We start from the raw sequence: 17840 nt of genomic DNA, 5'->3' as shown, positions 1-17840 counted from the left end.
GTAATAATAATAATAATAATAATAAAAAAGAAAATGGGTCTTGAGAGCAATGAGTTTAGAAGCAACTACTGAAAGGAATTCCCTTAATACACCTGCCACCATTACTCTGTATTATATGCTCAGTAATTTAATTGCAGCTATTTATCTGTATCTTTTTAGCTAACCTGGTTTTAAGGGAATTGAAAGTAAAATTAAATGCTCTTTTTGCTTCTAGAAAGTAAACTTTTTCGTGTTGAAGGAACTCTGTAGAGTAGCTTTGAATTTTTTGTATTCCACATTCTGAGAGTTTGAATACTCTTAGAGAACTTACTTTTTAAAAACCCATGCAGTTTTCTGTAACTAGAATTTATAATTCTTTTTCATAAATGATTATGGTAGTTTTTTGTTTGTTTGTTTTTTTGAGACGGAGTCTCGCTCTGTCGCCCAGGCTGGAGTGCAGTGGCCAGATCTCAGCTCACTGCAAGCTCCGCCTCCCGGGTTTACGCCATTCTCCTGCCTCAGCCTCCCAAGTAGCTGGGACTACAAGCGCCCGCCACCTCGCCCGGCTAGTTTTTTGTATTTTTTTTAGTAGAGACGGGGTTTCACCGTGTTAGCCAGGATGGTCTCGATCTCCTGACCTCGTGATCCGCCCGTCTCGGCCTCCCAAAGTGCTGGGATTACAGGCTTGAGCCACCGCGCCTGGCCTTGTTTGTTTGTTTTAAGACAGGGTCTTGCTCTGTCACCTTGGCTGGAGTGTAGTGGTGCAATCTCAGCTCACTACAACCTCCGCCTTCTGGGTTCAAGCGATTCTGGTGCCGCGGCCCACAAATAGCTGGGATTACAGGGGTGCCACCACACCCAGCTAATTTTTGTATTTTTAGTAGAGATGGGGTTTCACCGTGTTGTTCAGGCTGGTCTCAAACTCCTGGCCTCAAGCAATCTGCCTGCCTTGGCCTCCGAAAATGCTGGGATTACAGGTGTGAGCCATCACACCTGGCTTTGATTATGCTAGTTTTATGTTTGGAGTGTTTCATTAAATTTGATAAATACAAGTGTTTCAAGTATTACTCTTCACTGTTATTAAATGGTGAATTTGTTCTGGAAATGCCTATACTTTTGCTCATTGAATACTTTGCCATTTGAAGGGTAAATTACTTTTTGCATTTCGTTCTTTAAAAAGGAAATGTGTGGGTCACCTGTGTTTGAATAACAATTATAAGCTATTTACATATGCTTTCATAGATTATAAAGTCTCTTCTTGGGCATAGTTTATGTTGTTATTTCCCTTATAATAATTGTTACTCTGTCTCTCTTTTTTCTTTCTCCTTCCCTCAGCCACCATTTCCTTTTCACCCTTTTTCCTTCTCCTTCTCTGTCTTAGCTAATCTGCATTTAATTCTCTTTAGTCCCAATCCCAAAATGAATGTCAGTGAAGAGAAATACTTTCGCGAGGCCAAGGCAGGTGGATCACATGAGGTCAGGAGTTCAATACCAGCCTGACCAACATGGTAAAACGCTGTCTCTACTCAAAATAGAAAAATTAGCTGGGCATTGTGGTGGGCACCTGTAATCCCAGCTCTTTGGGAGGCTGAGGCAGGAGAATTGCTTAAACGCAGGAGGCAGAGATTGCAGTGAGCCAAAATCATGCCACTGCATGACAGAGCGAGACTCCATCTCAAAAAAAAAAGCAAAAGGAATGTCAAGGACTATAAAAAAAATCTACCTTTGGCTGGGTCCGGTTGCTGACCCCTGTAATCCCAGCACTTTGGAAGGCCCAGCAGGCAATTTGCTTGAGCTCAGGAGTTCAGGACCAGTCTGGGCAATATAGCAAATACCTGCTTCTACAAAAACTTTAAAAATTAGCCAGGTGTGGTTGTGTGCACCTCTAGTCGCAGCCATTCAGGAGGCTGAGATGGTAGGATCAGTTGTGCCTAGGAGGTTGAGTTCAGTGAGTCATGATCAAGCTACTTCATTCTAGCCTGGGTGATAGAGCAAGACCGTATCTCGAAGAAGAAGAAGAAGAAAACTACTTTTTTCAGGGAATACTCTTGAGTGCTTTAAATTTTACTTCTAACCTCTACAAAGCAAGCCAGGCAAATTTTACCTACAGAGCAACAAGAAATTCTGACTATTCCATGAGATAGTATGTTCAACTCTGTCTCTATTTCTTCCCTTTTTTTGTTGCATAGTAAATACGACTTCATGTGAAGGAGGGTCACATAACTTTGAGTATTTATACTACAAGGTGTTCTCTGTCCCTCTGAAAATTCTACCCTTTTCCCGTGATCAGTGAAAATCAGAAGTCTTGGAACTAGTGATATAGATAGATATTTTCACTAATGATAGAAAATGGCTTATATAATAATACCATATCACATTTATTTTGGTTTAGGAGAGATTGTTTCATTTCATTCCAACCAGTTTGAAATTCTAATTGTGAACTAGAAGCCCATGTAGACAAACACCGTAGTTCAGAATCCTCTCAGGAGTGGGAGAGTAGGATACAGAGGAAACTAGAACTGGTAATTTGCCTTGATATGGTATGTTACGGGATAAGCACATTAGCAACCCTGTCTTTTGCCTTCCTATAACCCACTTTTAATATCAAGAAGAGAGATCAGAAACCTACCTCCATCTTGTTAATTAATTACCAAAATCAGTATGAAAATAATTTGTCGGACTTACTTCACCAAGTTGAGATGCTAGAGTAAAACTTGTAATTAAATGAAATAATGTCAACATTGTTCCAGGTATACCCTTTCCCCATTATACTGAACTAAAATAGTATATGAGTCCTGTCTCATTAAATTTCTGACATTGTTTATGTGACCTTATTCAGTAAAATATTGAGTTATTCTTACGTGACATTTTTCTTTAATATTTTAATCAGATATACAAAGTTATATATAACAGCAATCTCAGCCTAAAAAATTCTTCCTTGTTTTGGCCAAATAAATAATTTTCCAGATATTTTTCAAAGTTGCTTCTTCAGATCATAATTTAGAGGCTTAGAGATAGTAACAACTCTCTCACACTAGTAACTCGAGTTAAAGTTGTAAACTTTAGTCTTTATTTCTGGATTATCAATGGATTCCATATTAAATTAGCAAAGGAATGGCAAATGTTTTATATCATTTACAGCAGGCTTGTCTGACCCATAGCCCATGGGCTGCATGTGGCCCAGGATGGCTTTGAATGCAACCCAACACAAATTTGTAAACTTTCTTAAAACATGAGATTTTTTTACGATTTTTTTTTTTTTTTAAGATCACAGCTGTTGTTAGTGTATTTTATGTGTGGCTTAAGATAGTTCTTCTTCCATTGTAGCCCAGGGAAGCTAAAATATTGGACACCCCTGACTTAAACAGCAATTAATAATATCCAAGGACAATGAAGTCTATCTTACTCTAAAATCATCCATGTAACTTAAAACCTTAAAAGGGAGTACAGAACAGCATTGTAATTTTATTCCAAGGAAATTGTCTCTAAGTCGAGTTCTGCAAAGAAATTGTCAGTAAATCTCAGTGAAATTATGGATCAGTAACTTCACAGTTTTTGATAAAAAAATGGTATAGCAAATGAAAGTTGGAATCAGGTTAAAAGGTGACAAAAGCTCATAGTTGTTAGAAGTAAAATTGTGTGTCTCAATGTCATTGGCCTATTTTTGATTAATTTAATTGCAGTTGAGAAATAATTTTGGCATCATGATTCATGGATAGAAGGAAAACATCTTAAGTTTAGACTCACCCAGAATACTTCACCAGGTGTATTCAAACATAAAAACAAGCATAGTCTCTGGTTGTGGAATTCTTGTTTAGTTCAACTACATAAGAATTTGCTGACTCAGGGCCACTTGCACTCAACAAATTCATAAAGCTAATTGTGTTGAAGTCTCAAGAAGCTACGAATTAACCATCTCAGGCATCCCTTTGAATGGAGTCATGGTGAGAATAGGGTCTGAGAGATCCATTATAGCTTTTTCTTAACTCTTTGTTTTATTTTCCCTATGAAGGACTAGCCCGAGCCAAGTCAGTTCCCACAAAGACCTACTCAAATGAAGTTGTCACACTATGGTACCGGCCACCTGATGTGCTTCTTGGTTCCTCGGAGTACTCAACACAGATTGACATGTGGTAAATATATACAGATGTCACTGACATTTATAATTTTGAAAGAATGTAACTGTTAATGCAGGGTGTATTGATAAGTATTTGACTTTTAAGGAGGTATGATTTTAAAGAGCCATAATATAAACAGTGATTAATGAGTTCTGGCATGGGAATTAGATTACCTAGGTTTAAATACCAATTCTGCCATTTAGAACTATGTAATAACTTTATTCAAATTACTGGCCTTTGCCTCAGTTTCCTCATTTAAGGAAATGGGAATAGTAACAACTACTTTGAAGTGTTGTAGGTGATGTTAAGATTAAATGAACACTCAGAGGAGTGCTTTATGAGACACTCAATAGTATCTGATACATAGTAATTTAAAACAAAATTATTTTATCACTTAATATTCACCAAAATCTTTCTGCTTTAACTTGAACTAAAGGTAAAAATTAAAATATTGTAGTTACCTTTTCACACACCACTTCGATCCTGACACTCTTCTACTCAAACACCATTATTGCCACTTCATTACCTATAGAATAAGGTACAATTAATTCATCAATCTGATACTTAAGGATTTCCATAAGATGTCTCTAAACTACCTTTTCCAACTTATTTCAGACTGTTTCTCAACAGAAATGTTCCCTTTTAGCAACATGGCATACTCACTACATCTCAGGAATAACATGGACTTTCCTACCTTTGCTCTTGGTGTTCATACCAGTCCACCCATCTGGAATGCCCACTCTGGTGCCCTAACTTGGGTTCATTCCTAGTAACGTTCAGAACACAGCTTTTCATAAATCCTTTTCGGAATGTACTCTAGCCTCTGGTGGCAGTTCCTTCCTCTGAACTGTGGTTGCATTTATTTTCTATGTTCTTCATGTGGTAATAAGTCATATACCTATTTCTGTTGCTATCTTGAACAATTATATAAAATGTCTCATATAACTTTTTAAAATTAATTTTTAATATTGTGGTAAAATAGTTATAAAATTTATCATTTTAACCAATTTAAGTGTATAGTTGAGACATTAAGTACATTTATATTGTTGTGCAACCATCACCACTATCTCTCTACCTCCAGAATCCTTCCATCTTGCAAAACCAAAACTCTGTACCCATTTAACAATTTCTTCCTATTCCCCTCCCCCACCTCCGGTTCCTGGTAACCACTGTTCTATAATACTTTCTGTCTCCATGAATTTGACTGTTCTGAGTACCACTTAGGAGTAGAATCATGCAGTATGTGTCCTTTCGTGACTGGCTTATTTCATCTGGCATAATGTCTTTTAAGGTTCATTCACATGGTACCGTATGCCAGAATTTCCTTCCTTTTTAAGGCTAAAAATACTCCATTAAATATATATTCCACATTCTGTTACCCATTTATCCATTGATGGACATTTAGGTTGCTTCCACCTTTTGACTGTTGTAAATAATGCTGTTGTGTATGTGGGTATACAAATACCTTTTCAAGACCTTGCTTTCAATTCTCTCTCTCTCTCTCTCTCTTTTTCTTTTTAAGAGACGTTGTCTCACCATGTCGTCCAGGCTGGTCTTAGACTCCTGGGCTCAAGCAGTCCTCCTGTGTTGGCCTGATTTCAGTTCTTTTAGATGTATATCTAGAAGTAGAATTGCTGGATCATATAGTAATTCTGTTTTTAATTTTTTGAGGAACCACCATATTATTTTCCATAGCAACTATATCATTTTATTTCCTATATAACACTTAATATGTAAAATTAACTTTTATATATAGCTGCTAGATTACAAGCTCTTTAATGGAAGGATTATGTCTTAAACTATGTATGTACATACAGTTCCTAGATGACTATTCTAGGAACCACCATTCTATTCTCTGAACCACCATCCATTTCTTTTCCTTCTCTTACACACACCACCTTGTACCAACATGTTCTACCTCTTCTTCCTGCATCAAAATGTCTTGAATCATTTGTTTCTCTCCATTTCTCCTGCCTAGCTTAGGTCACTGTCGTCTCCTAGATTACCATAATATCTCTTCAGTTGTTTTTCCCCCCGCCTGTCTTTGTTGTTCAATCCATGGTCTACACTGTTGCTAATACAAGGATTCAGTGAGATAACTGATGCACTTAAAAAACATTTCTAACACATAGTAAATCTTCAGTCACTGTTGTTAGCGTTATTCTTCAAGGATTATGCAAAGGAGAGTTGGACATTTTAAATGGGAAAAATGGATATAGCAATATAGAAATTGAGACAAATAGGGTAAATGTGAACAAATTAGTTAGATCTAAAATATCTCTTCAGGAGGTTTTCCAACAGGCTAGTGCAGAATTCTGCAGAGAGGCAGTCTTAAGGAAAAGATTCTTGTGCTTCATAATATGTAAATGAATTGCTAAATTATTTTCATGATCTATTTTAAAGGGGTGTTGGTTGCATTTTCTTTGAAATGGCTTCTGGAAGACCTTTATTTCCAGGATCAACTGTGGAAGATGAACTGCACTTAATTTTCCGACTGCTAGGTAACAGAAGAAATCTTTTCCCAGTGATTTTGCACCCACAATTGACTAGCTTGATAAGATTGTATCTCTGAAATACATATTTTAAAATTTGATACTAACATAAATAGCTGTTACTTAGAAGAATTAGAATGAACGCTATGAAGATAGATCCTTCTAGGTAATTTCATCTGCTAAATTTTATCTTTGTAATAAAGATTCAATGGAAAAACAATATAATTAGTATGGAAAGTTGGATATCAGCATATTATTTAGGAAAATTGCTAACTTTGGTGGTATCAGCTGAACAGAAAAAGGGCCAGGCATCTGTTTTACAGTATTGCGAAGTCCAAACAAAAAGTCCATGTACATTTATTTCTATTATTTCAATTGCAGCTGAAATAGTTATCTGGTGAATGTAAATTGTTCTCTAAGACACTTTGTTATATATGTGCATATATAGTTTTTATATATAAACTTTATATATATTTATAAATATATATATATTTTTTTTAATTCAGGAACTCCATCTCAGGAAACTTGGCCAGGTATTTCTTCAAATGAGGAGTTCAAGAACTACAACTTTCCAAAATATAAACCACAGCCTCTAATTAACCATGCACCCAGGTATTTTTTTTTTCTTACGTGAAAGGGGAAACTCACATGATTCTTTTCAATCTTTTGAAGGATTAGCCACAGTAAGGATTCAGGAAAAAATACATAATACACATAATCCTTACATATTTTAGGATCTTATTTAATTTGGAACTGTATACGTATTAGAATTCTTGAGTTTATGTAGATAGTTCCTTTTCCCAGAAAGAAGACATTGATTAATGCCTTATTCCGTACCACAAAGATTATGATGAAATTCCTGTTTTGCTTTCTACAGAATTATTCTGTATTTACTTAACAAAAACCTAAGAAAGGTTATGTAAGTGAATCTTGATTCTATAACACAAGGTAACCTATCAGTATTTTGACGAGTGTTAATGATGTAATTCATATTTGAAGAATATAAACTCTGTCCGATTCCTTAGCAAAATGTAACATCTAAATGTCAGCCATTCATTTAAGTTTCTTCTTAGACCTACCCCAAGATCAATCCAAGGCTCCCAGTAAAATTTGAGTCAGAACATTTTTGCTTGTAGAATGTATACAGTTTTAGGAGATAACATAGAATACTGGCTGCATTTTCCATCTCCCCAGTCCTCCAACCCCCCCCAAAATTTGAAAGTCATTAAGATACCGAATAAGGACATCATTTGTTTTAACCCAAAGCCATTCACATTGTTCACAACATAGCATACTTGTTTTGCTTCCTTTTATTTTCAAGCTAGGGAAGGAAGAGCAAAATGGTTATGACACCAAAAATATTTTTAAAGTATTTATGTGAGTTGGTACTCTTATTGTTACTATAGCAACTAATACTATTCTAACTGGATTTTCTTAGGAAGAAGAATAATATGTGCTGGGCTTTTTTTTGCACGTCTCTCCCAAGTAGCATAAATTCTATTTTTGTCCTTTAATTATTGCTTGCTTTTCGTAATGTTCCATGTAGAAGGTTGAAGCTTTTCTTTGAAGCAGAGTCTCCATGACTGTAGTACCTAGTTTGTCTCTGCCCAGGGAACTCTGGATATGTGCTAGAATGGCAAACTACATAGAATGTCTAGACTGCAGCATCCACAGGACCCACTTGAGAGCACTTGGAAGAAAATGTTTCTTTACTCATTATTGTACTTTTACCAGTGAAAGGCAGTGTAAGATAGAACCTGTTATTTCTGATCAAGATAATCCCAGGCCGGGCTCGGTGGCTCACACCTGTGATCCCAGCACTTTGAGGGGGGCCGAGGCAGGCTGATCACCTGAGGTTGGGAGTTTGAGACCAGCCTGACCAACATGGAGGAACCGCGTCTCTACTAAAAATACAAAAAATTAGCCCGGAGTGGTGGTGCATGCCTGTAATCCCAGCTGCTCGGGAGGCTGAGGCAGGAGAATCGCTTGAACCCAAGAGGCAGAGGTTGCAGTGAGCCAAGATTGCACCTTTGCATTCCAGCCTAGGCAACAAGAGCGAAACTCCATCTCATAAAAAAAAAAAAGATAATCCTTTAACCCTACTACCACTAGTTATACTCATTTCATCTTTATTATGTCGTTAGTTTTATATCCCTTACTGATGAAGGTTTATGAAGTTATTGTAACATATTTAAATTGAACTCAATACCTTCTAGTACCTCATGCAGCGGACAACTCTAAAAATTTGTTCCAGAATAGCTCCTTTCTGTATTTGTCTTGAACAACAGTGATACATTTTGAGGTCACTTGTCTCTGTGTTTTCACCTATGTAATAGGAAAATGATGCTCTTATAAACTTGCCTTTAGTGAAAGACTCTGAAAAGTGATACAGTATTTAAGCTTTCTTAATACTGTAAGTTACATTGTTTTGAGACAGCATGGGGATTTTTTAAATTCTTTAATTTGTTCTTGGATATTGAAAATTCAAATTGAAGCCAAGTTATTTATGACTTATCCTTAAACAAATAGCAAGGCCAGTCTTTTAAGACTAAAACAGATTTGAGCCTATTTGAAGGCAACAAGAGTGACTATTTTAGGGCATTTAAATTTAGCAGATTAAAACACTTGGAAAATAGTTTTACCTGAAAAGTTTTATCAGCTAAGAGAGAATAAATTTTTACTTGTTCTTTGTTGTTTCTAGGTTAGACTCTGAAGGAATTGAGTTGATAACAAAATTTCTTCAGGTAAGTCAGATCTTATAGTAATTGTTAAATAGGTAGTTAAGCCTCAGCTTCCTCATCTGTAGAATGGGATCAGTAGTACTTCCTCAGTATTGTTAATGACAAATAAAATTATCTATGCTTAAGGCACATGTTTAAGTAAAAAATAAAAATAATACGGTTTCTCCTAATGTGTCTGGGTCTCTTGTCACTTACAACAGTCTGAGGTAGTTGGTTATTGGCATTGATCAGCCGTGTCAAGGCCACATTCTCTGCGATTGATGCTCTCTTATGTTCTCTTTTCCTTATACCTACAGCCTTTGTAGGATGTTCTGCCTCCAGATACCATTCACAGTTCCCTCCAAAGCAGGAACAAGAGGGGACGATAAGTCCCTTTATTACCAGCCACATTAGTCCTCTTGGAACTTGGAAGCAAAAGCTTTACAGAAACCCCTACAAGGTTTCCTTCCAAGTCTCATTGACCAGAACATTAATTGTAGGAAAGACTGGGAATTGGGGAGCAGGATTGTCATAATTAGCCTAAATTTAGAAGAGTTATGATTCATGATTCATCTGTCAGAGCTAATGGACACCTTGAAGAAACCTAGGTTGTATCATCAAAGAAAAAAGGGAAATGAGTATTGGATAGGTAATTAAGAATGGCTGCCATAAAAATATTAGGTATGTGTCCACCAGTCCTTTGGTGTTCATGAAGAGAAGTAACTACACAGGTCAAATATTTTAATTTTTCTTTGCTTCAGAAAGTACAAGGAATGTAAATTCTTACTTAAGATCTAGCCGTATCTCAGAAATGTGGAACTGAGATGATGATATGCAATCTCAGCGGTGACTCAAATTAGAGTATAATTGGAGTATTCCAAATTGTTGATTGAAAAATAGTCATCGTATTAAATAGTCAAGATTTTTAAAAAATAGCTCTAAATGCTAATTTGCCCATCTCCTACTTTTTATAGTAATTAGAGAAAAAGCTAATGAAGCAGTTCTTTGCTTTTTCACAGTATGAATCTAAGAAAAGGGTTTCAGCAGAAGAGGCAATGAAACATGTGTACTTTCGAAGTCTGGGACCAAGAATACATGCTTTACCAGAAAGTAAGAGAAATCCTAAAATGTTTTCCCCGCTTTATTTTTATTTCTCCAGGGTTAGAGACTGGGGTGATTGGGGAGATGGCTATTGATTTTTAAGCCTAAGATTTTAGTCTTTTCTGTAGTTAGATTAGAATTTCTTGAAGGGAGGTATGTGTCTTATTTCCCTCTGATTTAGTTATTTTGTAACTTGTAACATTGAGCACATTGTCAGGAAACCAATGTAGGAAACCAGGAGTACGTAGGCAAAGATCATTAATCTTATTGGACTTCAGTTGGAACATGTCATCTGATGATAGGCATTGTCCCTCGGCCCACTCCGGCTTCGATTTAGAGTTGTTAAAAGTGAATTTCAAACAAAAACTAATGAAGCATAACCGAAACATTAATTGTTTTCTTGTGAAAATACAGTTTTTCTTGAGATACAAAGATGATTATCCTTTATTGTGGTCACTCTGATTTTACTATCCCCATGACGGCAGTGAACGTATTGTCAGAGTCACTAAAATAGCAGATTTCCCGTGCCTGAGTAACATTGATTTTACTCGTAACATTCTATTTTTAGATTACCACAGTATTTTACTTTAAAATAGAGTAAGGTGAGTGGAGAATTGGAAGAATGTTTGGGAACTAAACTGCCAAAAGCTTTCATTAATTTCCCATTTTCATGTATTAGACAGTATTGATTCATCAAAGCTTGTGTAGCAGTCAGTGACAAAGCTAAATGGAATAAAAAAATCCTTAATACTTTTCACTTCAACTTTACTGGATGTATTTAAATGAAAGAATACCTCTTTGACAGAGATTGGAAATGAAAGAGATAAATTACAAGTGTTCTTTTAAAGATATTTGTATTTCACCGGGCGCAGTGGCTCATGCCTGTAATCCCAGCACCTGTAATCCGAGGCCGAGGCGGGCGGATCATGAGGTCAGGAGTTCGAGAGCAGGCTGACCAACATGGTGAAACCCTGTCTCTACTAAAAATACAAAAATTAGCCGGGCATGGTGGCATGTGCCTGTAATCCCAGCTACTCAGGAGACTGAGGCAAGAGAACTGCTTGAACCTGGGAGACGGAGGTTGCAGTGAGCCGAGATCATGCCACTGCACTCTAGCCTAGGCGACAGAGTGAGACTCCGTCTCAAAAAGAAAAAGATATTTGTATTTCATTATTAATACCAAGTTTCACTTTGAGGTAGGCAGTTATGGTTATACAAACCTTTTCCTTGTTTTTCACTAAAATTCCGAAGATAGCTTGAGGGCCTGATACCTTCATGTCATTGTAAGGAGACAGAGAGAAAGGACAGAGAGAATTAACACCTAGTATAATAATATATTTTGACTGGGTCTCCCAACCCTAGAAAGTCCTGGAACAGACAGTGTATATTCTCCTCAGAGAAACACTGCTCACAGCATGCTCTAACACAGAGTTGGGAGAAGAAAGGTTCTAAAGGTAGATTACTTCATTCATTTAGTTTTCTCCTCAGCACATTGGGACAAAAAGGAAAAATTTCAGCAGGGCTGTCACCTTGTAAAATGGTTTCATATGGAATCAGTATATGCTTTATAAACATGTGTTGATAGTTGGGTTGTGTTTGTTTTAATGTTAGACCTTCACCTAATAATTTTTGTCTATGCATTTTAGGTGTATCAATATTCAGTTTGAAAGAGATTCAGTTGCAAAAGGACCCGGGTTTTCGAAATTCTTCTTATCCAGAGACAGGTGTGTTTGTCATAAACCATTTCACGTGTCGATCATGAATTTTTGCGTGGAACCAAGCTTATGGTTTATAAATTGATCAGTAAAATTATTGATGTAAAAACCAATGTACAGTGCATTCCACAACTGTTTATGTTTAGCATTGCACGTACTCACTTTTCTGTATGATGTGGGCAGCTCAGTAAATCTTCAGAGAAAAATCTGACTCAGTCAAGTCAGGGATCCTGAAAGCTGCAGATGGCACAAAGACCTTTTACAAGTGACCTGGCTTGATCACTGCACACGCCATCCCTGGTACCTGAGGCAGAAGACACATCTTGTGCTTCCCTAGTCATCAGGTTCATCACTTCGAAGCATAGAAGCTGTAGACTGACCCCGTCAACAGAAGGGTCATTTAAGACAGTGCTGATCACTCTTACCATGGAATATTAGCTTTTGCTGGTGGGAACGTTAGCTTCCTAGTCACCAAATAACTGTGTGTGGGATAAAACTGAACCTTGAACTGCCTCATAAAATGACTTTATATTTTAGGACATGGGAAGAACAGAAGACAGAGCATGCTCTTTTAAGTCTGATAACATGGTTTCAAGCTCAGCCCCCAGCCTTTCTTACCAATCAAGGACTCAGATCTGAAGGCAATTCTTTCTTTTGGTGGACTTGGAATCTCCGTTTGTCTACACTGTCCTCTTCACAGTGGAGTCTTTTTATTTCAGACCTACAGATTGTTTTTATATTTGTTGTCACAGTGTGACAATTTTTTGTACAGTCGGTTTTAAGGTCTTCTCTGCCATTAGAGCCAGTAGGTTACAGCTATTGATGTAACTGTAGCTGCAATTTTTGTGCAGGACTGAGAAACACAGTGCATTATTTATTGCGGAATCATTGCTGCTAAATAACTACTGTCTGTTTATTTAACACAACAATTGAATGCCTGAAGAAGTTGCAGTGGCTTTATTATATGTGAATGCATCTGTTTCTCCTCACGAATTATTTTACTGCTGCATTTTTTGTTTGTTTTTAAAATGAAACTGCAGTGTTTCCTGGAATGTAAATTTAGCTTTGCTTAATAGTAAAATAAGTGAGCCATCTTGAACACTTTAATTTTATACTATATAATTTCTTAATAATGAACATTGGCAAATAGAGTAGCTAAGAGATTGACAAGCACATTATGTTTAGATAAGCATGTGATGCAGAAGTTGATTCAAGCAAGTGAATCCCTGACACTCTGAGGATCTCACATTAGACACCAACAAATTAAAGCTCCAAAATTATTTATTTTTTACCTGTTCCTCACATTAGAAACGTCTACTGCATATTACTGGATATTTGTATACTAATATGCTTACGTATTTTACATTGTGTTTTAAATTTAGTTAAAAGTTAACTGTAGAAGTCCATTCAAACACGAAGTCTTGTTTGTTTTAAATACATTTATTTTATTAGAAAGGATGATACTTCATTGGGGAACAGTTTCATTTGGGGGCTATGTGTTTCAATAACATTCACTTGGAATCAGCTGAAAGCTGTAATATGTCTTTGAAATGAGCCATGATAAATTACAAACAAGAGAAATGAGAACTTAAAGGATTGCTTGAAATTATTGTCGGTATTATCTGTTTACCAGAGATACTAAATATTAGTTTTAATTATGCATCTCTTTGAACATCATAAACACACTTTGGTGTTGGTAACAGTATTTTAAGCATTTGTGTTCACTTTTAAGGACTATTTGTTTAGTGCATCTTACTATAAATTTTAATTGGTATATTTTGAAATGGTCGTGTAAATTTTTGCCTTATATATCATGAAAATAGTCATAACTTAATTTCTTTTCCTGAGATTCACTGTAAAACATTCAGGGGTCCTACCATTTCTGTTCAGGAAATCTTGTAGTTTATTGTTGTTATTTAACAGTATTAAGTGGATTTTTGTATATTTCATTTTAACTTTATTTGTGAATAGTGATTGTGGCATGTTTGGGGTGTTATTTTAATATTTCATGATACTGAAATTTTAATTTTTAAAATTTTCTGGAAGAAACAGATTCATGTGTAATGGTGAATATTGGACCACTACTGCTTTTCACATTTGTAAATTGGTTTTATGTTAAACCTTGTAGCCTAACAAACTGCTGTTCTTTCTAACTGACAGACATGTATTAATATTGTACTTTGAAGGTTATAAATATGTGGAAATTCCTTCATTTTGTTTTGAAATTTATAATAACAAAATCTCCATGTTGTTAGAATGTGGTTTTATTGAGTCGCAGTTCTTTCTTGGGGATGAAGGCTGTGCCAAGTGGGGTCCTTTCCTTTTATGGGTCATTCTTAAGATAGTGAAGTCTCACTCTGCTAGAGGTGTTACTGCTTTCTGTTTGTGCCAATCATTTGCTTAGTAATTTCTGCTGTTTTTTTTTTTATATTACTCTCAATTATAAAGTTTCAAATTTGTCATTTCATAGAATGTATATTTGATTTGTTGCAAATTTGACATATAGTTTTTCATAGGCTTAATTCTTGCGTATAAAAGGTGAAAATATATATCCATTTGTTACATAAAATGTTTCTTCCTAGGAATTCCTAGGGGTATTTCTTCATTTTATTAAGGAATTTGGCAAGCAAACAAGTGTTTGTTTTTTTGTTTTATTTTTGATACTCGAGCACCATTCAGATCCTGAAAACATTGCAGTGAAGGGAATTGAAACTCCGAAACTGGGAACTTTGAATACCTATGATTCCTCTTAAACTGATAAGGTTCTTAAAGGTAAGAGAAGATGCCTTTTATGTTTTCTTTCCAAGTGGTACTGTGAACACACATTGGATGTGTCACTTTAGGTGTATACAGTGGCTGCATTCTGTCTGAGGCTTTATCAACTTTCATTTGAAAGGCTGTTAACATATAATAATCTATCTTTTGGACTCGGGACAATTTATGTGGGTTGTTTTTATCTTTTAAAAATTGTGTTGATATATATAGATATATATCTCATAAAATTTGGCATTGTAATTATTTGTATGTGTACATCTCAGTGGCATAATTATAGCCAGAAAGTTGTATAACAGTTACCACTATCTACTTCTTACATTTTTCATCACTCCAAACAGAAACTGTGAACCATTTTACCCTGCCCCAGCCCCTGGTAACTGCTAATCTACTTTCTGTCTCTCTGAATTTGCCCATTCTGGGTATTTCAAATAAGTGGAGTCATACCATATTTGTCCTTTTGTGTCTGGCTTATTTCATTCAGCATAATGTTCACAGTTCATCCATGTTTAGCATGTATCAGAACTTCTTTTCTTATCATGACTGAATAATGTTCTATTGTGATTATACATATTTTGTTTATAAATTTATCTGTTGATGGACACTGGGATATCCCATCTTTTGGCTTTTGTGAATAATGCTGTGTGAACATTGGGGTATAAGCACCTGTTTGAGTCATTGTTTTTAATTATTTGGGGAGTATATACACCTAGGAGTGGAATTGCTGGGTCATATGATAATTCTGTGTTTGACTGTTTGAGGAACTGCCAAAATGTTTTCCACAGTGGCTGTACTATTTGATATTTGCAGTAGTAATACATGAGGGTTCCAGTTTCTCCTCATCCTTGCCAATTCTTTTTTCCCTCTTTTTTTATTACATTCATTCTAATAGGTTGAAGTGGTATTTCCTTGTAGTTTTTATTTGCATTTACCTAATGATTAGTGATGTGGAACATCTTTTCATACTTTTTTGGCCATTTGTTTATTTGCTTCGGATAAACCTTTATCCAAAGGTTTATTCAAGTACTTTGCCCATTTTAAAAATAGGGTTGCTTGTCTTTTTGTCACTGAGTTGTAAGAGTTCTTTGTTTTGACTATTACATCTTTATGAGGTATTTGATTTGTAGTTATTTTCTCTTGTTCTTTGGGTTCTCTTTCACTTTCTTTGGTGTCCTTTCGTTGCACAAAAGTTATTATTTTTTATTTTATGTTTATTTATTTATTTTTTGAGACGGAGCCTTGCTCTGTTGCCCACTTGCTCTGTTGCCCACGCTGGTGTGCAGTGGTGCAGTCTCGGCTCACTGCAACCTCTGCCTTCTGGGTTCAAGCGATTCTCCTGTCTCAGTCTCCCAAGTAGCTGGGATTATAGGCATGTGCTCCGTGCCTGGCTAATTTTTGCATTTTTAGTAGAGACGGGATTTCACCATGTTGGCCAGGCTGGTTTCGAACTCCTGACCTTGTGATTTGCCCACTTGAGCCTCCCAAAGTGCTGGGATTACAGGTGTGAGCCACCATGCCCAGCCAAAAGTTTTTAATTTAATGACATCCATTTTATCTCTTTTTTTGTTGCCTGTGCTTTTTGTGTCATATTTAAGAAAGTATTGTCATGTTTCAGAGGTCATAAATCTTTGCTCTTATAATTTCCTTTAAGAGTTTATATTTTTAGCTGTCACATTTAGAGCCTTGATCCATTTAAATTTTTATATGTGATATAAAGTAAGGGTCTGACTTTATTCTTTTGCATGTGAATATCAACTTTTTTTTTTCCAGCACCATTTGTTGAAAAGACTGTCCTTTCCCCATTGAATGGTCTTGGTGCCCTTCTCAGAAATCAGTTGACCGTAGATGTGAGGTTTGTTTCTGGGCTGTCAGTTCTGTTCCATTCGTCTATATGTCTGTCCATAAGGGTTTGTAGCACAACATTTTGATTACTGTCTTTAGAACGTTTTAAATCAGAAAATGTGAGTCTTCCAACTTTGTTCTCTTTCAAGATTGTTGTAGCAATTCAGAGTCTCTTGAAATTCCATATGAATTTTAAGATGGAATTTTCTATTTCTGCAACAACAACAAAACACCATTGGGATTATGATAGGGATTGCATTAAATTAGAATCTATAGATCACTTTGGGTAGTATTATAATTGTAATAATATTAAATCTTCCAATCTACGAACACAAGATGTCTTTCCATTTAGTTAGTTCATCTTTAATTTCAGCAACATTTTGTAGTTTTCAGTATACAAGTCTTTTGCCTTAAATTTATTCGTAATCTTCTTATTCTTACAGATGTTATTGTAGATGGAGTTGTTTTCTTAATTTCTTTTTGGATATTTTTCATTGGTAGTATATAGAAATACGAGTAATTTTAGTGTGTTGCTTTTGTATGCAGCTTTGCTAAATTTGATTATTAGCGTTAACAGGCTTTCTGTGGAGTCTTTAGGGTTTTCTACACATAAGATCTTGTTACCTGCAAGGAATGATAGTTTTACTTCCTCCTTTATAATTTGGATGCTGTTTATTTCTTTCTCTTGCCTAATCGCTCTGTCTAGGACTTCCAGTACTATGTTGAAGTGACGAAGGAGTATGTCCTTGTCTTCTTTTGATCTTAGGGCCAAAGCTTTCAGTCTTTCACCACTGGGTATGCTATTAACTGTGTCTTTCTATGTATGGTCTTTAATATGTTAAGGAAGTTCCTTTCTATTCCTAGTTGATTGAGTATTTTTATCTTGAGAATATTGGGTTTTCTTCAAATGCTCTTTCTCCATCAATTAAGATGATTTGTTTTCTATATTCTATTGATGTATATTACATTGATTTTTTTATGTTAAACCACTCTTGTATTCCTTGGATAAATCCCACTTGATTATGGTATGTAATTCTAATACGCTGCTGAATTCAGTTTGCTAATATTTTTTGAGTATTTTTGCCTGTATTCGTAAGGTAT

The 17840-nt window shown here is 35.8% G+C and overlaps 1 protein-coding gene across 1 annotated transcript in view; it reads left to right on the top strand.

The window, feature by feature from the left end:
• The window catches only part of CDK17 (cyclin-dependent kinase 17), a 123057-nt gene extending 108678 nt beyond the window's left edge, over window positions 1–14379 (top strand). The window contains exons 11-17 of the mRNA XM_011934287.1: window positions 3992–4112; window positions 6501–6598; window positions 7096–7201; window positions 9291–9333; window positions 10329–10419; window positions 12057–12134; window positions 12663–14379. Of these exons, the coding sequence (XP_011789677.1) occupies window positions 3992–4112; window positions 6501–6598; window positions 7096–7201; window positions 9291–9333; window positions 10329–10419; window positions 12057–12134; window positions 12663–12700 (575 nt within the window). The 3' untranslated portion in view covers window positions 12701–14379. The remainder of the gene's footprint in view (window positions 1–3991; window positions 4113–6500; window positions 6599–7095; window positions 7202–9290; window positions 9334–10328; window positions 10420–12056; window positions 12135–12662) is intronic.
• Window positions 14380–17840: the final 3461 nt, after the last annotated feature.

Source organism: Colobus angolensis, unplaced genomic scaffold (assembly GCF_000951035.1).
Source record: "Colobus angolensis palliatus isolate OR3802 unplaced genomic scaffold, Cang.pa_1.0 Scaffold10, whole genome shotgun sequence".
Taxonomy (NCBI): Eukaryota; Metazoa; Chordata; class Mammalia; order Primates; family Cercopithecidae; genus Colobus; species Colobus angolensis.
The sequence above is the reverse complement of the archived record's forward strand: the minus strand, read 5'-3'. Positions and strand labels throughout refer to the sequence as shown.